General features: G+C 56.1%; 1 protein-coding gene across 1 annotated transcript in view; it reads right to left on the bottom strand.

The window, feature by feature from the left end:
• Positions 1-22,366, bottom strand: part of LOC308058135 (hydrocephalus-inducing protein homolog) — a 101,641-nt gene that overhangs the window by 2,735 nt on the left and 76,540 nt on the right. The window contains exons 37-66 of the mRNA XM_080412122.1: positions 21,770-22,034; positions 21,334-21,595; positions 20,536-20,709; positions 19,177-19,385; positions 18,604-18,756; positions 18,103-18,286; positions 17,474-17,615; positions 16,443-16,609; positions 15,947-16,038; positions 15,049-15,822; positions 14,424-14,597; positions 13,896-14,098; positions 13,578-13,717; positions 13,171-13,363; positions 11,667-11,826; positions 11,390-11,562; positions 10,678-10,876; positions 9,717-9,816; positions 8,740-8,839; positions 8,028-8,243; positions 7,557-7,862; positions 7,120-7,234; positions 6,267-6,471; positions 5,674-5,909; positions 4,910-5,061; positions 3,757-3,949; positions 3,107-3,215; positions 2,258-2,521; positions 1,531-1,673; positions 968-1,189 (exon numbers count right to left, since the gene is read on the bottom strand). Coding sequence (XP_080268248.1) covers positions 968-1,189; positions 1,531-1,673; positions 2,258-2,521; positions 3,107-3,215; positions 3,757-3,949; positions 4,910-5,061; positions 5,674-5,909; positions 6,267-6,471; positions 7,120-7,234; positions 7,557-7,862; positions 8,028-8,243; positions 8,740-8,839; positions 9,717-9,816; positions 10,678-10,876; positions 11,390-11,562; positions 11,667-11,826; positions 13,171-13,363; positions 13,578-13,717; positions 13,896-14,098; positions 14,424-14,597; positions 15,049-15,822; positions 15,947-16,038; positions 16,443-16,609; positions 17,474-17,615; positions 18,103-18,286; positions 18,604-18,756; positions 19,177-19,385; positions 20,536-20,709; positions 21,334-21,595; positions 21,770-22,034 — 6,025 coding nt within the window. The remainder of the gene's footprint in view (positions 1-967; positions 1,190-1,530; positions 1,674-2,257; positions 2,522-3,106; positions 3,216-3,756; positions 3,950-4,909; positions 5,062-5,673; positions 5,910-6,266; positions 6,472-7,119; positions 7,235-7,556; positions 7,863-8,027; positions 8,244-8,739; positions 8,840-9,716; positions 9,817-10,677; positions 10,877-11,389; positions 11,563-11,666; positions 11,827-13,170; positions 13,364-13,577; positions 13,718-13,895; positions 14,099-14,423; positions 14,598-15,048; positions 15,823-15,946; positions 16,039-16,442; positions 16,610-17,473; positions 17,616-18,102; positions 18,287-18,603; positions 18,757-19,176; positions 19,386-20,535; positions 20,710-21,333; positions 21,596-21,769; positions 22,035-22,366) is intronic.

Below are 22,366 nucleotides of genomic sequence, written 5' to 3'. Positions count from 1 at the left end.
GGGGACAATGACTGGGTCATAGGTACCTGTCCCTGTGTTTCAACCCTGTAGAGTGTCAGACCTTTTTCATGGCCCGCTACAGATCCAGCAGGCCTCTAAATTAGGATTAAGTTCCCCTGTGGGAGTTCTGTGGATGGAGAACCCCAAGACTGAACAAAACCAGAAAGCACCTTTTCCCTCTTGTCTTAGCGGGAGGTGCTTTCCAGACACCATGTGTGGGGCAACAGCCACGCTGGTGAGGGCTGGGGACGGGCGTTTTGGAATGGGGACGAACTCACTAGGAAAGCCTCCGACTGCTGCTGCTGATGGGGAAGAAGAAGGGGTTTACAGCTCTTAAAAAGGCTCAGAAACTAGGGAGGAACACGTGCCAGGTACGTGTGTGTGGCACTTTCTGGAGCGATGCTTCTCCAGACTGCTGCACGACTGCCACGCAGCACCTGGGCTGCTCCACAATGAGATATCCCACACAACATGGGCACCACCACCAAAATCTCTGCTATCGGTGTAGGCAGAGCTGACAGCTCACCCACCATGTGCTGGTGGGCTGGCCAGTGCACACACAAGAGCACTAGTGTGGCTCTCCACTCCAAAACAAGAGTCAGAGTGCAGCGCCTTAAACTCCTTGTTGGTGAAAAGGCACTGAATTCGACGAAGAAATTTTAACACCACAAAACGTGATAAAATCGTAAAATGTGCCCTCCCGTTCAACACAGGTTGCAACACTTCAGCTTTTGGCAGAGACCGGTAGTTTGCATGTGGCTAAACGTGTCTTGTCAAAAGACCTCCCCATTTTGTGTTGGTGTCACAGGTCACTGCATCTGCCTCTCCCCCAAAACGCACTGCGGGTGAACCTCACGGGTGGATTAAACGTCAGGAGGATGCAGGAGCTGCTCAGCCAGCAGAGATGGTGGCCTGCCAGGGTTTTTTTGTAGCAGCTCCGTTAGCTTTTCCTGTTTGCGTTTCTTACCTTCTTCTTCACAGGCCACGTGGCTCCTGGGCCCCTCATGGTGGTATCCACCCACTTGATGGTGCGCAGGCAGTCATCCCAGTCTTTAATCTGCTCCGGCGGCAGCGGGAAGGTGATCCTAGCCACCTTGCACTTCACAGGGTGCATTTTGAAGGTGACCGCGACATCCGATTTCAAGGTCACTGTGATGGCCTTAGCACAGCCAGCATGGAGGTGTCCCACCTAGGGAGAACCAGAGAGCCAAGACCTAACTGGAATCACTAGCAAGGGCAGGACTGACAGCAAAGAGATCGATCGATGTGGTGAGCAGCTGTGCCAGGAATCTGCCTCTTACCGTGTATTCATCTGGGGTTTGACAGAGGAAAATACAAAAGATGCCACCTCCCGCAACACTGAGCCTTTTCTGTGGGGTTGACAGCCCCGCGCCAGCTAAGCCAGGGATTGCAGCTCCTTTGTGGCACTGAAACAGGCTCTCACCGGTACGTGGTGACTCCCTGCCAGCTCCTGGGAACCCGCCGGGCAGGGCTGGAGCAATGGGAAAAGGCAGAGCCATCCAAACTCACCTTGGGGGAGAAGTGAAATGGGGTGTCTGCCAGCCACTCAAACCGCATCGCCTCCGTCCTGCTGCGGTTGGTGATGGTGAAGGTCACGCTGTAGGGTTTCCCGATGTGACAGTCCCCGAACGGGATGTGATTCACTCTGGCAGCTGCTAGGAAGGAGAGCAGGAGGTCTCAGTGTGCCTGAGGTCCATCCACCCCCCTCACATCCACAGAGACAGGCGTGGCCAACTCTTCCTTGCTCCAAGCCTTCCTCCCTGGGGAGACGCAGTTCCCCATCCTACCGCTCCCATGGAAGCGCCCTGCCACATCCCTAAACCCGTGGCTGTGGCTGTGCAGAGCCACGCAGCACAGCATGCACTGCCCCTCTGCACAGAGCCAGCACGCTCCCAGACCGCCAGGCCAGGGGGTGACAGCACAGGCTGCGTATATCGAGGGCACAAATCATTAGACACGGGCTTCATCTCCATAGCATACCATGGGCTGGCAGCCCTCCTTTTGGAGATACTCAGCTGAACGCGGGTATCTCTGACCCTTCCCTGCTAGCCTGCAAGCTTCTCCCTTCACAGACGATCTTCTCTTCTGCTCTCAAGCTGCCTCTTAAGCCTCTGCAGGCTACAAAAGGCAGCAGGATCTGGCTGCTAAAGCTGGACCGCAGGTGCGCGGCACAGGGTGAGCAGAAACGTCTGTTTTCCTGTTCCTTGATCCACCTGGGCAGCCTTTCCTCTCTTACCCTCAATTACGTCTTCCTCTAGATTGCCCTCAGCATTCTCCTCCTCCTCACTGTCTGCCACCAGTCCGTGGATGTTATCTAGCGTGAAGTCATCCTCGTAGCCTTCGCCCACCAGCTGAATGTCGGTCTCCTCATACGGGTTGTTCACCACCGACAAGTGGATCCTGCCTTCCACACGTTGGGCCAGGGTGGGTTTGAAAAGCACGTCAAACTCTGCTAATTCCCCACGGAGCAGGACCAGGAGAGCGGTGTGAGGCTTCCTCTCTGCACAGCAATGAAATCAGCGACAAGTGATACAGCTGTACCACTGAAATATTTCTGTGGGGCGTAAGGGGTTGAAACCCAGCTACCTCTAAGCACAGGTTCTCCCACCAATGGTGCCAGACCCTCCTCCTATGCTCACAAGGCTACGACAGCACCACGTGTATCACTGCTGAAGTGTCTTAAACACAGGTTAACACCCAGCGCTCACTCAAACTGCAGTCAGTCAGCTCCTGCCACACGTAAAACTGAGCCAAAGAATGGGTTTGGCTTCTGTTGGCTGGCTGTGGGCTCAGGGGCTGCCTCCATTCAGGCTGCTACTCCCACACGCAGCAAAGACCTCAGATGGTCCGCTCAAGTGGTGACAGCCCCCCGCAACTCAACCCACCATGTCCAGAGGAACAGAAAAAACTTCCAACCACTTTCTAGGAGGAAGCCGTGCGCAGAGTCCACATGAAAAGCTGGGGGTACGGAGAGCCCCAGCGAAGAAACAACATCTAACATTTGGTGGCTGCTTGGCCAAGCCAAGAGCAGGGCACACATTTCTCCCCTGTGTGGATGACCGCGCTTCACGCTTACTGGATTTACCTCCTGCAGGAGAGTCCTCCTTCACGCCCCCAGCTTGGTAGACGCATTGTGTGGTGGGCCTGGCTTTCAAGAAGAAAACTCCCGCTTCATCCAACAGGTCTATCGTCAACTGAGAAAAAGGAACACAGAGCACAACCACACTGCTGTGGGTACAGGGTGACACGTGGGTTGGCACCGTACTGGTGCTGGTCCAGCACGGGGCATCCAGCATGCTTCCCCGCTTCAAACACAGCTCTTAGCTAAACTTACAAAGTTCAAGTAAAACTAGACAGAAAAAAGAAGCATTCAGAGGCGCTGGGATACAAAAGTAATGAACAGAATTTTTCATTAAAGTGTAGTAAAATGGGATCAAATACAATCTAATGCAACTAGGACATCACACGTGCCCACCCGAGAATCAAAGCGTGAGAAGAGAGATGGGGGGAAAACACCCCACCAACTTTCTTGCGTTGTATTTAACTGAAAAGGATAGGCTAGTCAGAAAAATCGCATTTCCAAGAGGAACTCTCTTCCTGGAAATTACAAGTCAGTCATTTGCTTAAAAAGAATTTCTGAGAGCTGTTTCCAGGTCTGCCATGCTTTCTGGGACCTTTTCTCCACGAGACAAGCACTTGTTCCCAGACCAGAGCGTTCCCTGAGCAGGTCCTCACCTGGACAGGTAGGGTGCCACCATTATGAAGGACCAGAGGGAGCTTTTGTGAATCACCCAGCAACAGCTTCTTAAAGACCAGCAGAGGGTTCCCTCTCTTACTGTGAAGTACCGGGCACAGGACTGTCACCTGAGGCAGAGTCCCATCTCCACTGACACAGAAGGTCAGGCTTTGCGCTTTAATTGCTGCAGGGCTGCAGGAAAGGCAGAGGAGAGATCATGACGGCCGGCACTAACCAATTTCCCACCTGGCAAGCAACAAAGAGGGGCCACCCACTGCATTTTCCCTGGCTGGTGCTCCTGTACCCCACGACACAGGTCTCCTCCACCCCCCTCCTCCCAATCCAATCAGGGCCATTCACAAGAGCTCTGAAGAGCCAGAGCCTTCCAGAGTAGCAGTTAAAGAACATGTCACTGAATCGAATCATGCAGCACAGCAGGTAAATAATGAGGCGACAGGTGAGACATGGCAAATTCACTGGCTGCGATGATATGAGACACATGCAAAAAGCACGAGCGCAGCATGGAAATAGTATAAAAGCAAGAAGGGAAAAATAAATGGCACCATCAGTAATGATTATTTCCAGGGACGCTAAAAAAGGAATTGCGTACTAGAGCAGAAAGCTGACTTGTCCTGACTCAGCCACTAAACGGCTGGGGAAGAGCCGGTCAGAGCCCTGGTACACACGTCCCAGGACAGGGGAACTGGGCTCCTCTTTTAGAAGGGCTCCAGTCGCTCCTTTGACAGAGAATAGCTTAACATACCCCAGGTAATCACATACAATCATCTTATTTTAACAGAAACAAGGAGGAAATAATGCACGCTGGCTGGCTGGCACAGAAACGGCTTCATCTAAACCTTTGTCCTTGGAAAGCCCCAGCTCAGCTGTTGCACATCTCCATTTCTTTCTGATTCACTAACTCCCAGCTGGCTACCAAATGCTGCACTGCCTTCACAGTCACTCGCAGAGGCTAAGCTATAACCCCTTCTCTTTCTACTCTGTCTAGTAGTTACCGCCTCCTCTATTCTCTAATGCTAAGCACTCTGCCTAAGGCTACCGAGAGCATCAGGGTTAACAAGAGGTCGGGGTCCTCCCAGAGGAGGGGCACCCATCAGGCAGGTCCCCCCGCCCAGATTTCACAGGGGGAGTTACCTCGCCAGGACATCGAGGGAAGCCTCAAAAGTGCACTGGTAGCTCTGCATCATCTGTGGAGTGAAGGTCACCGTAGCAAAGGCGTGGGAGCAGCTGGGCACGCACATCCGAACGGGATCCACCTTGAAAATGTCACTGATGGGGCTGTGAAACTTGGGGGAACCCACAGAGCCGTGTTAGGAGGAAACATCCTTCAGTGTTTCGTACGCAGTCTTATTCTTATATGCGTCACTGGGAACAGCCCCAGACAGCGTGTCTCCCTTCCTGCTTGCCCTGGGCAGGCTCCTTCCATCGCAGGGGTGACTCCAAAGCGGTGCTGACCTTGCACAGGGAGCCCAGGAGCGCAAAAGCTGGCTTTGAGCACTGGGCAGCCACCCCAGCACACAAGGGAGGGGGGCACTGCACGGAAACCCCGCAACTAACCTCGAACTGGCCTTTAAAGAGAAGGAAAAGGCCAGGGAGCCTGAGGGAATGGTCTGCTTTGAGCCCAGGCACGTCAGGCCAGTAAAGGCCCCCTCTGAGCGGGCTTCCAAGAGATGTGCAGAAGGGTTTGGGTCTCCCACCAAAGACCCAGCCAGAGCGGTGAGCCAAAGCCTTGCTCGAGACGTGCCAAATTCAGAACTGCCACCCTGGCACTGCTGCTCCCCCCTGTAGCCTGACCTGCACGGAGCTGGACTAGGGCGGGCAAGAGGAAGCAACGAGTCTGGAGAACAAGGCAGCGCAGCCTGTAAAGAGGAACGGTCACCTTGGCCTCTTGTTCTTACCTCACCGGCGATGGGTTTGATGGAAAGGACCACATTGCAGGGGACTTTGTTGACATTGTGGATCTCGAAGCGAGCTGTGGCCCGGTGCCCAACCCGAACGTCGGTGAAGATAAACTTGTTCTCATCTCTGACATACACACCCTTGTCTCGCACCGTCTGCGGGGTCTGGCAGAGGTTGACGTTGCTGCAGATTCGATGCTCCTCAAAGATGGACTCGATGTCATCAACCACAAATGCTGCGGAGCAGAGCAGAGGGAGGGCTGAATGCTGCATTCCTGATGAATTTTTCGGGACCCTGCTGGCCTCTCGGAAGGCTTGATAAACCCTTTCTGCCCAGGTCACTGCAAAACCCAGCCTTGGGCGGGGAGTCGGCTGCGAGGATGGAGCTCAGTCCCAGTCAAGGAGTATTGCTTTCCTTTTATCCTTCCATGCATCCCTCCCAGCCTCTCCCCGCTGGCTGACTTGAAAAGAACTGGAACCTCTGAGGATTTTAGGGTTTAGCTTCAAGGTCAGGGCGCCTCTCTAACCAAGCAAGAAGTTCAGGTGCTGACCAGCAGCAGGTCTGGCTGTGGGAACCTGCGGACGGGGCGTACCTGGGAGGCAGGACTCAGCCAGCAGGGTATAGGGGATGCCGAGGGGATTGTCCTGGGGGTCTCTGTCGCTGATATCGATGCGCAGGTGCTCCTCGCACATCCCCAGTGATTCCGCAGAGCAATCCACCGTGATCATCTGCTGGCCCCCAGGAGGGATGGAACCAAAGCCAGGGTACACCGTGAACATGCCTAGAGTGAGGCGAGCCTGCAGAAAGAGTCCCAGGAGAGGCTGACGTCCAGCAGCCCAGCCTTGAGCATCCCCAGCAAGGAGTACGCCGCTCCTCAACCTCCAGCCAGGCCGAGCCCCCAGTCCCAGGGCAGGGAGGGATGACTCCACGGCCCAGAGGCAGCCCCAGGACGAGAGGGACAAGCCAGGAGGAGCTGCAGGCCTATCCTGGCTGGCACAGAGGACGGAGTTTGGGTGTAAAAGGTGAAGGTGCTAGCTGGGATCCTCCAGCCTCAGGGGTAAAACAGGAGAGCAGAAATAACTGTGAGAAGTGACGGGAGGGAAGGGAGGGGACTGGGAAGACGAAAACACAAGGTCATCTGGTATCTATGGAGTGGGACTTCAAACAGGAACGTGCCCACATCTGTGGTATTCACAGTCCTATTTTGGCTAGCAGCCACCAAAACACGGGACCTGCTCCTCTCTCTTGACCCCACAACTCCAAGTCCGAGCCAGAGCACGGGACTGTCAGTGCAACTGAGCAGCTCCTGCCTCTGCTTGTGGCTGGGAGATGACGGACCTCCATCGTGCAGACCATGTCCCACCCCACTGTGTGACACGGAGCCCCCATCAGCGTCCTCCCCCAGCACCCGCAGCAGTGTGTCTTGGGGAGCGGGAGCCACCCACCTGCATGGAGGGGCTGGCAACCTTCTGCAGCGAGCGCTTGCTTTTCTTGGCTGAGGAAGTCCTTTGGTGTAAGTTCTCACTCTTGCCAGAGTGGGCAGATTTCATTTGACATCCACTAAGAGGAGAAAGCAGAAACATCCATCATGCTGAGCCCCCACCCTGCCTTCCTCTGAAGCCAAAGCTGACCTTCCCCTCCCCACAGAGGAAAGCCTCCCTGCCCCTCACAGCCCCGGCGGCACCTCCTGCAGCTTACAGACAGCTCAGCTGTATCACCAGCTTTGCCCGACACACGGGGACACTGAGGCACTTTTCCACTCCCTGTTCACAAGCAGGTGACGTGAACTGGACAATAACCCAGGTGTCTGGGCTGCCTGTCACACACCAGCCACGCTGTCGTGCCTCCTCAGGCAGGACAGGTGATGCAGGTCTTCTCTCACCTTTTCTCTTGCAATCGGGATGCGTCCTGGTCTGCTCGGTAGATGAGGAATTTAAAGTCAAGGCTGCCTTTGTTCTCCAGCATGAAGGTGCAGGTTTTCCTGCTGCCCTTCACCATGGCACCGAAGTTGATGAGCGAGGCGGGGTGAATGCTGTACTTGCTGAACACAGCTTTCGCCGACACCCTCACTGGGATGACGGCGACGGTCTCGCCTCCTCCGCAGATGCTGGGCTCCATCACCTGCAGCCAGAGGAGGGCTTGGTAAAACCAGCAAAGAGGCCAGCCTCTGACTCTGTTCCCTGATCCCATCCCAGGTCCCCATCAGCTCATCCTCCCTGTTTCAACGCCTCCTCCGGAGCCAGACTTTCAGCTCCGCTTAGGAAGCATCACAAATGTTTTCTGAGACATTGCTGTCACCTACGAGAATTACCCAGCTAAAGCCCTCCTTCCAGAAGGCACCTGTCCTGCTCACGCTCCCAAGACGTGCTGTGCCACCGCTGCCTGGCTGGGGCAGCTCACCTGGTAGTGCAGGACGGGTTTGTCCTCGATATTCACTTCCGTCTTGGGGTGGAAGAACACCTGGACCTGCACAGGGCGCCCGGAGGCAGCCAGCAGGCCCTTCTGCGGCTGGATAGTGAAGTGGCTTGCCAGGTCTGGTATGGTGGTGCCTGCAGCTTTCAGCTGGAAACTGGGGAGAAAGGGAAGGAACAAAGACCTCTGCAGTTAAAAGTACAAGTGCCACCAGCACAGCCAGGACTTGACATAAGACCATAAAAAAATTAAAAGGGAAAGAGTCCAGCTCTGCTTGGGGAATCTCAGATCTTGAGAGAGTGCAGACCATCATGAGTGTTGCAAACTAACCTCGACAGCCAATTTTCTCATCCCCTCCTTTAAAGAGTCATAAAGAGAAAGGAGCTGCCCCTCAGAGGAAGGCAATGGATCTCAGCAGTGAGTGGCTTCAATTTCAGGGCCTCTCCTTCTGGTTCCTGCTCAGCTGTGAAGGACTTCTGGTGTGGGGCTGCATTCTCCCTTAAAGTCTTTGAGATTAGGGAGCCCGGGCTTTTTATTTAACCAGACCACGAGGCAGCCAGCACGGGAAGCGGTTCTAGCCATGGGCAGGAGGAGAAGGCAGGCCTGGGCAGATGGTGGCACCACGCGTTCACAGACCAGGCAGCTGGACCCACCTGTACGCAATCTCGTACTTCCCCTTGTTCCTCAGAGTCAGCACTTGCTTCGCATCATCCAGGACTTTCAGGACTCCAAAATCCACGGTGCCACCTGCACCTGCAGAAAACCCGCAGAGCCAGGCAAGAAACGGGGAGTATTTGTGAGCTGCTACAGACCACACCAAGTGACAAGACAGATATTTCAACACTTCCAGGCCAATTTCAATTGGCCTCTCAATACTGAAATGGGGCTTATAAGAAAGGTGGGCACAGGTGTTTCCTGGGGGGCTGTAGTGACAGGACAGGGGGCAATGGCTTTGAACTGGAGGAGGGGAGATTTACATGAGCTGTTGGGAAGAAATTCTTCACTGTGAGGGTGGCGAGGCACTGGCAGAGGCTGCCCGGAGCAGCTGTGGCTGCCCCACTCAAGGCCAGGTTGGACGGGGCTTGGGGCAACCTGGGCTAGTGGAAGGTGTTCCTGCCCATGGCAGGGGGGTTGGGACAAGACAATCTTTGAGGTCCTTTCCAACCCAAACTGTTCTATGACACTTGGAGTTCTCAGGCAGCCCAAAACCCTTCTCAGGAAGTTTCCGTTCTTGGAAATTTTCTTTAGCTACTTTGCTGCCCTTGCTCTTCTTACTCGGAGAATATCTGCAGGGTTTAGCAGGTGAGGAGCTGGGTTTCTGTCTTCTTGCTTCCAAGCACTGATCCAACAACTTTATGTGCCCTGCTGAGCCCTCAGGAGCTGCCAATTGCTGGCTCACATCGCTGTGGTTTCTAAGCCCCCAGACCAACCTGCACACTGCAAAGCTCAGGGGCGAGAGACTCGAGGCTGGCTGTGCCCTGACAGCCCTTCACTCCACTCAACTTGCAGGATACGCGCTTTATGTGACCGGGCCACGCTTGCATGCTACCCCATCCCAAGCGCTTTGGTTGCTCACCTGCCAAGGCAAGGCAACGCACCCAGACTGCTTTGTTTTGGGGCGTCCACTGACCTTTAGGAATGTTGATGATTGGAGCAACATCATAGCCCTCTGCAGAAACGAGGATATTTTCGGTCTGGACAATCCCCAGGATGTTTTCTGCATCTGAAACCTGAGGCAGCGAGAAACGAACAGTGCTTAGACCGTTCTCTTAAATTCTTTTGGTAGACAACATACGAGTCCTTGTCTCTGCTGGCTGCTTCCACCATGGCCTCCCCTGCTTGACAAGCACTTGTGGATTCCCAAACTCTCCCAACCTGCTCATCTCACGGGCTGACCCAGCGAGATGCTGCTGCAGTAAGAAGCCCTACCAGCCCAGCTCGGCACTCCTTCAGCAGGGAGTGCTGCCACGGAAGCACCCGGGGAGACACAGCGATGGAAAAACAATCTCAAGAATTGTGAGGTGTCCCAGAGCAGGTGGCATTGACCGTCAACCCTCTCCCCTTCAATCACCCAGCATCCTCACTGAAGTGCAGCCCCCAAACCACGGGGAACAAAAGCCCAGGGTGACAGCTTGTTGCTCTCCGTTAAGAGCCCCGGACAGGCTCCAGCATGGGCGCAGGGAGCACGCCGAGGTCTGGACAACCAAACAACAGCATTCAACCACGCACAGCGGCAAGGTGGCTGTAACGCGGGCTCAGGACACAGCGCCTGGTTGTCTGGGCTGACGCAGATGCTCAGGGATGCACCATGTGCTCTGGTGAACCCAGGCTGAGGCAGCAGAAGTTGGGGTCACAGCAGCCTTGTGTCCCTCAGGTGCAGCTCTTCCTGGCCTGGCAGCACACATGCCCCCTGAAGCTCAGCTATAAGAGCAAGTTCCTTGCCGCTAAGGGCCTGCCCCCCCGGCGATGCGGGTAGAAAGGAACCTCGGGAAGGCTCATCCTTTGTCCCCCTCTTTGCAGGGAACCCTTCAAGCACAGCCTCCACCCCAAAGATCTTGTTGCCCTGCCAGGGAGGGCACAGTCCCCCTCACCTCCAGTCGGATCTTCTTCTCAATGTTGAGAGCCTTTGTGGGCTTGAAATACAGATGCACGTCAAACTCCGTGCGCGGACCAACGATGCCCTCACGTTGTGACACGGAGAAGTCCTCGCCCAGGTTTTCCAGCCCACAGAGCCGCCAGGCCACAGGCAGCAGGGTGCTGTTTCGCAGGACCAGGGTCTTGCTGTCCTCCCTGCAGAGGCAGAAAGACACCCTGCACCAGCTGCTCGATGGTCAGGATAGGCCTTGCAACTGAATGCATCTTGGAGCAGCCCTATGCATTAGTTTATATATATATCTTTATCTATACACATCCAGTATTTATAGTATCCATAACATTAGTTAAATGTTTTCTCTGTGTCACAAGTCTCAGAGGTGAGGTCCTGGGGAAGGGCTGGGTGCTAACGGTGTATCCAACAGAAGGGACATAAGGAGGAGCAACTGCACTGCTCTCCGAACCAGCAGACGAGATACAAATGAATCAAGATGCCCATTGCACCACGTTGCTGGGGGGCTACAGAGCTTGCGGCTGTCCTGAGAGAACCAAGCCAGCAAGGAACGGTGAGCAAGAGACCGGGAACTGCTGGCAGAAAGAGGGACGCCAGCCCAACATCCAGCCTGAAGGGCCATGCAGCCAGCCAGAGAGGCTGAAGGTGAGCTCACCGACAGCACCCGTCCCCAGCAGAGGGGCCGTGGGATGACTGACCTGTGCAGAAGCAGCCTGTTGAAATGCACGCGCTTGGGGCTGACCCTCAGCTCCACCTTCACCCCCTGGCAGCACAGGGGGAAGACCACCGGCTCTGGGTTCTCCTTAATGCGGCAGACGAGCTTGTCTTCCACCAGACCAGCTGAAGTGGGGTACGCCCAAATGCTCAGCTTCTAGCCCCGTCCCCGAAACAAGAAATACAGAAGAGCACTCAGTGAGCAGGAGGAATGGCTCCTGGGCACTTACACCAGTGCCTGCCCTACCTGCTGTCCCCTACCTGCTTCTCGTTCGGTTTCAGCCTCATGCTGGGAGGTTCTACAAGGAACGTGTCCGCCTTGAGATCGCGCTCAAAGGAGAAATGCGCCTCTACTTCCAAGGGGGTGACGTTGAGGATGGTTATCGTCTCACAGTTGCTGGGATAGTCCAGTGCCTTGTACCTGTCCGCAAAAGGGGAGAAGGCTGCAGAGGAGACCGTCGCCTTCACGCCACACCAAGGAAAGCGCCATGTCCTGGCAGCGGGAGGCTGCACTGCAAGACCATGTTCCAACAAGCAGGCCAAGAAAAAGGATCATTTTCAGGGGCACACTGGATGCTATGTGTCTCCATCCTTGCGTTACTTTGATGTCCACCCCTGTACTTGGTGCCTCCAGCCCAGACACGTGATGATGCACAGGCCACTTAAAGAGCATTTTACAAATTAGAAATTCAAAGATGCCTGGAAAAACAGAGGTACTGCAGGCATGTGGGTTCTCCCCCTTTCTTTGTTGGGTTTCCTTCCCTGCAGGGTAGAAAGAAATGCTCTTGGAAAGAGCTTTTAAAAATAGTTTAGCTTTTGTCTTCCAAAACAGTCACGAGATTGCCTTGTATTTCACAGGTTAGCTCAAAGCCTGAGGGAAGGAAATAGAGAGGATTCATTCCCAAGAGGAATGCTGAATTTAAAAAAAACGTCCCTTCCCTCGGGTATGGAGCAGATTTGGGAGTTAAAGGGTTAAAAAGCACAAACAGAAACCCAAGGCCATGCAGCAGCCTGACTAAAGATCCCCTTTTGGTTTTTGAACTGTTTTGATTTCATTTGCTTGGGTTGTCAAAATACCACTAGCTCTCCAGAGCTCCCATGAAGAGGACAACTTAATTTCTACTATTGAAAAAAAAAGCTATGTTAAAAATAGAAATGCGCCAGCAGCTACAATGGCAACTTTTTCAGGCAGACTTTGTCCAGCATCGAGGACGGGGAAACAGAATTTCCATTTTCATTCCTCTGCAGATCCCCCACGCCCCCATATCCGCAGGTCGAATCATAAGGCCTTACTAATATTACAAACGGATGAATGTTTTACAAAACCATCAGCAGAGTAATTGCTTGTTCAGTCCACCTGTAGAGCTCAAAGCACTTTTAAAAAACACCATAAAGTTCATTTCGTAGGTGGCGAAGCTGAGATGCGGCGGGGGGACACAAGCTGCTCCAAGTGACCTTCAGGCTGGAAGCAGCACATGGCTCTGGCCACCAAGGCACCCACCAGGGAGGAAGAACAGCTCCGTCTCTCCCCTGCTCCTCCAGGACTCACTTGCCCATCATCTGCTCAAGTTCACACATCTGTGGCCCTTCAGCCCCCTGCATCTCCCAGGCAGGTCTCCACCTGGGCCTGCCCTGAATTGTGCCTCTGGGACGGCTCGTCCCCAGACGTGTCCGTGACAGCACGAGGCCCTGGAGGTGCCATCCCAACGTCCCATGCTGTGCAGGCAGCACATCAGGATGCTCGCTCAGGGCGGGGAGCACGTACCAGTCTCTTGACTTCCCACACAGCAGCGGTCCAAAGTGAAAGACACCCGTCTCCGTGACATACTGCTTGAAGACAATGTCATCGTCTCCCTTGCTCTTCCTTCGGTGGGGAAACACCAGCCTGGGCAGAGAAAACAGGGAATGAAGAGCTGTGAGATGCTCCAAGTAGAAAACCTGGTCAGAAAGCCGTAACCCTTACTGGTGGCCGCGGTACCAGTACGCCCAGCTCCAGGCATGGGACAAGATGCTGGGCGGCTCAGGCAGCACGCTCTGCCCGAGCCAGAAGGTCAGCGGGGTACAAGGGGCAGCCCTGGCTCTGAGCCCACGGGGGAGCAGCGTGGGAGGCTCCCAGGGGCAAGCCTTACCGTGGGTCTTGGCTGATGGTGGGGTACAGGCAGGTGCCCCTGCAGGGCAGCTGGTACAGTCGCTTTGTCCCCAGGATCTCAAAACGCAGCGTCTGCTCAAACTGGCCCAGCACCGTGGAGCTGAAGTGGACCTTCAGTTCCACCTCGCCGCGGGCAGGCACTATCCACCGGCAGCTGCTCAGCCTGGCAGTTAAAGAGAGGGCTTCAGACACGGCTAATGAGCAAACAAGACGAGGAGGAGGGTTGTGGACTCGCCATCCCACGGAGGCACCAACAGAGGGGCCCTGAGGAGCTGGGGATGACAGACCTCACTTGACAGGGTGGCCGCGAAGCAGAAGGATCTCCTCAGCCCTCAGCTCACCTGACATGTCTCGACGGGGATGGGACCGTGTCCTCGCCGCTTTGGTGCGCCCCAGGAGAAGATACGGGTCCTTCCCTGTCCAGCCCCTGGAGACATCTCCTGCCCTGACTGGAGCTCTGCTTCTCTCTCGCAGCCTCCCAGCTGCCCGCAGCTTTCTCCTCGCTCGACTGGCTCCTCACAGGGGCGACCTGCTCCTCTGCGGTCTGAGCCACAAGGGGAGGGAGAAAACAGAGAGGTGAGACCTGCCCCGAGACATCCCCCTCCGGGAAAGCAAGCTGTGCGTTTGTTAACAATTAGGGGAAGCACTAAATAAACAACCACATCTGCCCAGGGACTTGGTCTTCCTCACCAGGTTTAGTTTTGCCTACAACACTCTCCTTGCCCAGGACCTCAAGGCAAGGCGAGGGCTTGAGGGGTTTTTTTAAACCGTTATTCTCATCTTACAGACATCACAGTGATCCTTCCCCACCCACCCCCCTGCCCTGGCACCTTCACTTCGGGCACAACGGGGGCATCCACGAGACTTACGGCAGCATTCTTGTCTTCTTCTGCAGTGGCGCCTTCTGGCACAACAAAGACAAAGTGCTTGAGGGCTTCTCCTGCTGCAGGGGCCATCCGCTCTGCCGGGTAGTGGATCACGGAGTAGAAAGCAGTAGGGGGAATGGGAAGCCCGGAGGGACCCAGTCCAAGGCTATCCAGGACCTAAAGCGTAAGAGAAAACCCTGTTTGTACCCCTGTCACCTTCATCCTCACACTCACTCCTTAAAGGCACGGAGCTTTCGGCAATGTGGTGGGGCTTTATTTATATGGGGCACAGCGCTTCTTCATGCCCAGTGGAGTGGGCAGGCTCCAGAGCAGTGCCAGGACCTACAAGTGGGACCTCGAGAGAAACCTCTCCCCGGAGTGACTCAGCTGAAGGAAACCTGAGCTGCCCTGCCCTGGGACCATTTGCAATGATTTCCAGGCTGGGAAATTCTCTCAACAGACGGGATGCTTGTACAGAGAGCACTCCTGCTTCCCACCCACCTGAGGGATGGTGAGAACCTCCCCCAGCCATGGGGCTGCTGCGGAGCCATTGTGGAACATCATCGGTGGCCTGGACCGGGGCCCAGGAGCACGGTAGGCTCAGCCTCCGAGCCTCACAGGGCTCTACCTGCTCTGCCGCTGGCAGCTCGCTGCTCTCCAGGATCTTCCTAGTCATATCTTCTGAGCCCAGCACCTGGATGTCCAAGCAGGGCACCCCGACACCCTGGCCTCTGGCTGACCCTTTTGCACCTTCCCCTTCCAGCTGAGGTATTCTGGCATCCTCAAGAGCCTTCAGTTTTGCCAGATGCTCTTTCTCCAGCCTCTCCTGATGCTCCTTCTCTCTGTCCCTCCAGCTCCTGGGGCTGGATGAGTGCTGGGGCTGCTCTTCTGCTGGGTGCCGTGCGTCCTCGTGGTTCAGGGGGAACAGCAGGATACCCTGAACCCTGTCCCAGGATGCCAAAATACGCGCAACATCCCTCTGCGACGTCTCGTAGATATTAAACCTCAGGGCCAAGTTCTCGCTGTCACTCTGGGCCTCATTTTTTGTTTCCCCCTCTTCCAGGTCTGTGGGGTGTGCAGCCGCTGCCAGGTGGGCATCCATCAGGGTGACCTTGCTCTGCTTTTGCTCATCTTCCTTTGTGCAGCGTGCAACAGAGCCCAGGCGCTTCCTTACAGATCGTGTCTTGACCACCCCCTTGGTGACCTCCGACCTCTGGCTGTTGGATGTGTTGGTGTTGCTGGTGGGACTGTTCATGCCCTGGGCAGGAAGAGCAAAAAAAGCAGGGAGCATTTCAAAGCACTGACTCAGGTGCTGTAGGGCAGCAATGATCTTTACAATAGCACCCCAAACCTCGCTCGAGACCTGTGCTAGGCACCCTATAAATCCCAGTTCAGAACATAGCTGGTACCCAGTTTAGCTCAACAAACCAAACTCTTCAGTGTCAGACTGATGAGGGGTCCTGCAAACCAGCTGAGGAACAGAACAGGTTCCCAAACCAAGCAGAGAACTTAAGACACCTCCTTACTCCCGTGCAGTCCTCTGGGTTCATTTCTGGTGCGCTGAGCATCCCTGTGGCTGGCTGATTCTTTGCAAAGTCTGCCTGCTTCTTTGCAAAGTCTGCCTGCTAATGAATACCTAAGGCCTGGGGGCATCTCCTGCCAGACATGTAGGAAAAGACCCCACATCCTAGACAGATCATGGCTCACAGGTGTAAGTCACAGGCAGAGTGGGAAGAAACGCTGGACTAAAACTACCTAGGGCTTCAGTAGTCAATATGTGGAGTTACATGAAGCCAGGACTCAAAGGCAGCATGATCTTAGTAGAGCAGCTCTAGCAGCAAACCCATGGGAAGACACCCCGGTGCAGCAGCAGCACGATCAGACCCCGGTGGTTGTTTCCCAGCGCAGCCCCACATGTTGCTCCTGCCAGGTGCTCGTCCCCAGCACTGCGTGGGGCTCCCTGAGGCACAGCGCAGCTCCGTAGGAAGGTCCCCAGGGCTTTCAGTCATCTCTGTAAACAACCACGCACCTGCTTGACACCAGGCCGGCTTTCCCTCCTCAAAGCATTCTCTTGGTCTTTTCCAGTCTTTCTCTTCCCCTGCTCAGAATTCTTCAGCTCTTCCTCCTTCAAGCGTTCCAGCTCCTGCCGACGCTTTTCCTCAAGCTCTCGAGCTAGCTGCTCCATCTCCCTTCAGCAAGCCAAACAGAAAACACGCCCGAGAGTCACCACCAGAAGTCTGGGCTTGCCGCCATCCCAGCTGGTCCTGCACTTCATTCCCTGACCCTGAGGCCAGGCAGAACCGTTAGGCCATCTCTGTGGACCTCCCTCAGCCTGGGGAGGCTGGGAATATCCCAAGTGAGGAGAGGTGGGAGGGGACCTCCAGGGCCAGCCAAACCTCAGCCTTGCTTCATAAGGTCAGCCTGGGCTGAACGAAGTGCGGAAACACACGCTCGCTTTAAGCGGGTCCCCCTCCCAGTTTCGGACTTAGCCTGTGCATCCTCCTCAACCCCTGCGGCCTCCCCTCCTGGGCTGCTTTGCTGGATCAGAGCTTCTCCCAGGCTGACCTGCTGCTGCAGCTGAGGGTGAGCCCAAGAGCCACCGGCTTCTATGGCCGGTGTCGCTCAGGAAGGAAAAACCTGGGAGATCAGCAAGGACTTCCCCTACGGCAGGACTGGGATCTAAACCAAGCCAGCACGGCTGTGCCTCACACCAAGCCACACCACAACCCCTCTGGTGTGGGGAAGAAGGGGGTGAAGATGAGAATCAACGTAATTAACTTAGAGACACTTCTAAGGAGCAGCGGCCAGGCAAGCCCAGAGCCCAGGTGCCGGCAGCCACCGTCTAAACCCGCGGGCTCCCCGCTCAGCTGGAGAGAAGATGTTCTCTCCCGGGAGGAAGGGCCTTCCTCTGCTGGGAACCTGGGGGTGGAACTGCCCGCCTGGAGCAGACCCTTTCGGGCCTTCGCTCCGTGACCCCTCTGAGCTCAACCGAGGTCTCCGGAGCAGGAAAACCCTGCAGGGGCACCCTCCTGGGGAGTTACAGGCGCACAGACCTCTGCCTCCTCTCGCGCTGGACTTGGCGTATCTGGTTATGAAGCTGAATTTTCTGCTCCGCAGTGAGGGCATCATACTCATCCTCGTCCATCTCCCAGAGACGTTCTCTCTCCCTGCGGGCAGCTTCTTCCTGCTCCCGTCCTTCAGCCAAGGCCAGAGGAGAAACCATTAGCAGAGCTTGCTGTTGGGGGTGAGCTGCCAGGATTCACAGCTGTGTCCCGAGCCAGCCGATCATCCTGCCAGGAGGTGCTGGGGAGCTCACAGCCCTGCTCCAAAATTCAGATCAGCCCCTGAACTATCAACAGTTCACGGTGAGTTCCCGCGCCTTGCCTGGCTCCTGCGCACCAGCGTGGCGGGCAGCTGCTGCTGCTGCTTCGGTTCTGAGCCACAACAGCTGGCACTTGTGCCCAGGCTTTCACAGTAGAGACCAAGGGAAGTCTTCACAGCCTCAGCTCTGCTCTGCTGCATTTTAAGCAACTGTGAGCTGAGCGCTGGCTACACCCAGGCAGAAGGTGGAAGGATTAATAAGAGCACTTCTTACAAGCCCTGCTGGTAACCCAGATACACACAGATAAGGCTGAGTGCTTGACAGGGAAGATTTGAGAGGTGCGGAGATGAAAAGTCTCACCTTCCTGCTCTTTTGCAGCTGTCTCCCTGGCTTTAAAGGACACATAATCCTGGAACAGGTTCACGACATAGATGTGAGGCCGATTTCCAACAGCTTTGAGCAGGCAGAGGAGAGCAGATGCCATGTTGTGCGCAAAGAGGGTTTCCAGGCCATCAAACACCACGCCCTGGTAGCAGTCACTCAGCTGCGAATAAAGTTGAAAAGGAACAGCTTTTCTAGCCAGCTGTGGCACACACGGGGCTCTCAGCCAGTCAGTAAATGTCCACTGTCAGCAGATGTCAAAGGACACCAGCCATTGTTGTGTCCAGCGCATCGGCCCAGACAAGCTCTGATCTTTCCCCACGTTCTGCCACCTTGGGGCATCTGCAGCTTCCCCCAAGGATCCCTGCGTGCAGCTCGGGGCTCCTCCGAGAGCAGATACAGACCTCCTCTCCAAACTGCCTCGCTGCCTGTCTCTCCGGAGCAGGAACGCAGCATCTGCCCCCACCCCACCCCACGTACCTGGAGCCTTTCGGAGAGGATGGCCACCAGCAAGTCCTCGGGCAGCACGCAGCTCAGACAGCCCAGCCCTCCCTCTGTGCTGCCACCGATGCTCAGCCATCGCTGCGCAGGGACGCAGGGAAGGGGAGGGTGGAGATGAGAAATGGAGGAGCCCTGCAATGTTGAACGCCACAAGTAAACCAAACCACTTGGGTAACCCCTGAACAGTTCCAACTGCTGGGCTTGCAGCCAGGGTTTCCCACTAGCGGGAGGCTCGAACCAACCCTGCAGGCCAGCAGCTCCAGGGGACAACCCTGGAGGACACATCCCGTGGCTTGCAAGCCCCCGGCACAGCATCCCGCAGCTTTGCCCACTGCCTGCGGCCACATTAGCCAGGACTGCACTTTGCCAACAAACTGTTGAGGCCCAGTCGAGATTTCTGCCAGAGCACAGGGGTTTGTTCCCACCCCAAGCATGCCCAGCTGGCGCTCTGCACCACACACCCACACACCAGCCCCCACTCTAAGCAGCCCCTTCGCTTCTCAGATGCAACAGAAAGGACCCAGGCATTACCCAGCGCAGATCACGCTTCACCTGGCAGCTTGTCGAATCCCTTCGATGCTGTTCCCGGGATTGGGATGCACGGCCATGCGGCTTCCTCTTGCTTGCTGCAGTGCTCACCGGCCTTTGGGAACTCGGGGACTGCAGGCTGCCGTCCTCCTCAGAGCTGGACTGGCGCAGCGCTGAGCTGTGCCCGGCCTTGGCGCGGCACTGCACGCTGAGAGAGACATCTGCATTGTGACCTGCAGAGGGGACAGATGGCTCAGCGGGGCTGGCGATGGGTGCTGCGGGGAGCAAGCAGGCACCTTCCACCCCTGGCAGGGACACAACACTTGTCCCCCAGCCTGCTGGGCACTAGCAGCGCTGCTCTCCAGAAGCAGCTCCTGCCCTGCTTCCCTTACTAGCACGATAAAGCTGAGAGAGGACGGAAAGGCCAGAGAGTTTGTCGTGCACAGCCCCGTGTCCCTCCTTAATAAACATGCACACAGGTGACACTTTGCACAGCAGCTCCCCTATGGATCAAGCCAAAGATTCGTCCCCCAGCACCATCATTTTCCTACCTTGCACCCATCCTGCCTTCTCCCGTGGAGACTGTAACGGGCAGCCCTGCCCCAGCAGCATCACCCATCTCCATGGAAGCTAAACCCTCTGCCTGGGATAACCCCACCTGGCACCCAGAGCCTTTTCCCTTCCACCAGCTCCCAACCACCCAGGTTCAAAGCTGAGCAATGTAAAACGTCCCCTGCCAAGGCCAGCGTCTGGCCTCACCCTGCAGAGCTCAGGGCAACAACTGCCCAAGAAAGTTTCCCCAAAGTCTCCAGTCTCACATGGAGCACAGCACAGCACGTGCCAGCTCCGCAACCTGACAGTGTCAGTATAGGGGGAAAAAAAAATACATTTCCAGAGAAAAAGAGCTCATCTGCAGTGCGTCTCATCCAAAACTCCTCCAAGAGGTTATTCTTCCCTTCCTCTCATGTCTGTGAAGCCACACTCACAGTCAGTCACCTAGAGCTTAATGAGCCACTTCGGAGGGTTATTCCTTGTTCAAGCGGGCAGCAGTTCTGCCTGATGGCCACAGGGAGCAAGCTGGATTCAGCTCGGAGAAAATGTGTTTATAAAGCTCTGAGAAAGGTATGGGTGTGCTTCACCACTCCCAGAAAAAGGAACGTGTGTCAAGAAGCCCAGAGGCAGTAAAAATGCCTTTGTCTGACCCCTCAAAACAGAGCTTCTTATTCACCCGAGCTGTGTTATGAAATGGCTCTGCATTTCTACACGCTTGCACCCGTGCTCCCCAAGAGACCCAAGGGCTGCCAAACTCCTCTGGAGCAAGCAGAAGCAGGTGGCCATGGTGGGTTTCCAAAGCGCCGCTCTGCGCCCAGTGTTCCTCCTTACCCTCATCCTCTGTCTCCTTGTGGCTCTGCTCAGCGGCAGCCCTGATGCACAGCTCCCGGGCACGGAGCCCTGCCCCGCTGCTCCCGTCAGAGATGGCTTCTGTCACCACGGCGTCGATGGACAAGCAGGCAGCGCCGTAATATTTGGACAGGGCGACCGCTGCCGCTGTCTTTCCTTGAGAGAGAGAGGAAGGCGGCTTGGTGACATTTGCAGGTGAAGCATTCTCAGCGACAGGCTCTGGAAAGCCCCCCCAGAGGCTTTGCAGGTTTCAAGGACGTTCAGAAAGCACATGTCCCTTTAGGGGACACCACGAGGGAGGCAGCTTCAGCACGGTCAGAAGCGCTGAACTCCAGAGCCAGGTGGATCGCCTCCACCTCCGGTTCAGCCCAGGACTTTGTCCCTTGTGGTGTGACCTCAGCCCTGGGCCAGGACATTGTTTCGAGCCCTGGCCCACCACCACCGTTCGCTACCCTGTGCTGGTGGGTGCCAGCTGGGCGCAGTCTGGGGGTCAGCATGGGCTAGGGGCTGCTCCCATGAGGAAACACGGGCACCAGGCAATGTGGTCCCATGCAGCAAGAGGGACATGGCCACCCCATCTGGGGGGACAAGAGCCTAGCTATAGGGACACAAGATGAGCCACACCACTGGCACCAGCTAGGCAGAGGCCTGGGACCGTTTCACGGACCAGCAGAGCTGTGGCTTGCCTCGCTTCGCTTCAACTGGCCGACCAAGCACCACGGCCCACCAGGATAAGTCTCTCCTGCTTCCCGCTCTCCTTGCAGCCAACAGCTCACGTACCTGTCCGAGGTGCCCCATGGACGATGATGACGATCCCTCTGCGGCTTCCGCCTGTGCGCCGTTCGGCAGAGATATCGATGCCCAGGTGGCGGGCGATGGCCCTACGGACAGGGCTGTCGGCCAGCTCTCCTGCAGCCTCCTTGCTGCTGCTGGTGCTCTGCTGGTGCTCTGCTGTGTAGAACCAGGTAGAAAAGTCAGCCTCCTGCCTCCCTGGGACCCTGATCGCCCTCCCCATCCCCTCAGACCCTGGGAGAGGAGACTGCTGCAAGCAATGTCACAGCCCAGATCTCATCGTGCCCGTCCTCGAGGCTCGCGCAGATCCAGCTGCTGGCGAAGGGGCCTGTTCAGAGCACAGTAAGTGGGGTGGCAGGAGGAGGAAAGAGCATCTGGCAACACCCAGGAGGCCTGGGCCACATCTTCCATGAACCCTCCCCACGGTCCTCATGGGAGTTTGGTCCCGGGTCCTGGTGCCTAAGGGGGGTGACAGGTGCAACTGGGCATTGGGAACAGTCCCGAGGGAGATGGCACCAGGCTGCAGTGAAGCAATGGAGGTGGCACTGAAGTCCACCGCTGGGGCCCTTTTGCCACAACGGACAAAATAGGTGAAGAGCTTCGGGTTACCACCCGTCCCGCGTCTTTCCTTAACACCTTCCTCCTCCTCTTCCTCACATTCGGATTCTGAATTCACCCTGTTGGACTGGCTTTCATCGAAAAGGGAGGGGGGAACGACCGAGCTACGGGGTGAGGTGCTGCCAACAACCCCAGCGGAGTGCTTTCTGCCCCCATCTGACAGGTGCCAGGCACCTTCAGAGCTGGCCGAGGAGGAAGGACGTGGGGAAGGAATGGCAACCTGCTCTTGGCCATTCCCACTTTGCAGGGCCACAAGCAAAAGCAAAACTCTCCTAAGGAGGGAGACTCCCAAGGCACCGAGGAGCCTGCCCAGGGGTATTCTGAGCTTGTGCTTGTGTTGCCGCGAAGGAACAAATCTAAACCAGCTCGTTATATTAGACTTGGTCCTACAGGCTGAAGAACT

This window comes from Falco punctatus, assembly GCF_963210335.1.
Source record: "Falco punctatus genome assembly, contig: scaffold_25, whole genome shotgun sequence".
NCBI classification, from domain to species: domain Eukaryota; kingdom Metazoa; phylum Chordata; class Aves; order Falconiformes; family Falconidae; genus Falco; species Falco punctatus.
Note: the sequence above shows the minus strand (reverse complement) of the source record. Positions and strands in the feature narration are given on the sequence as shown.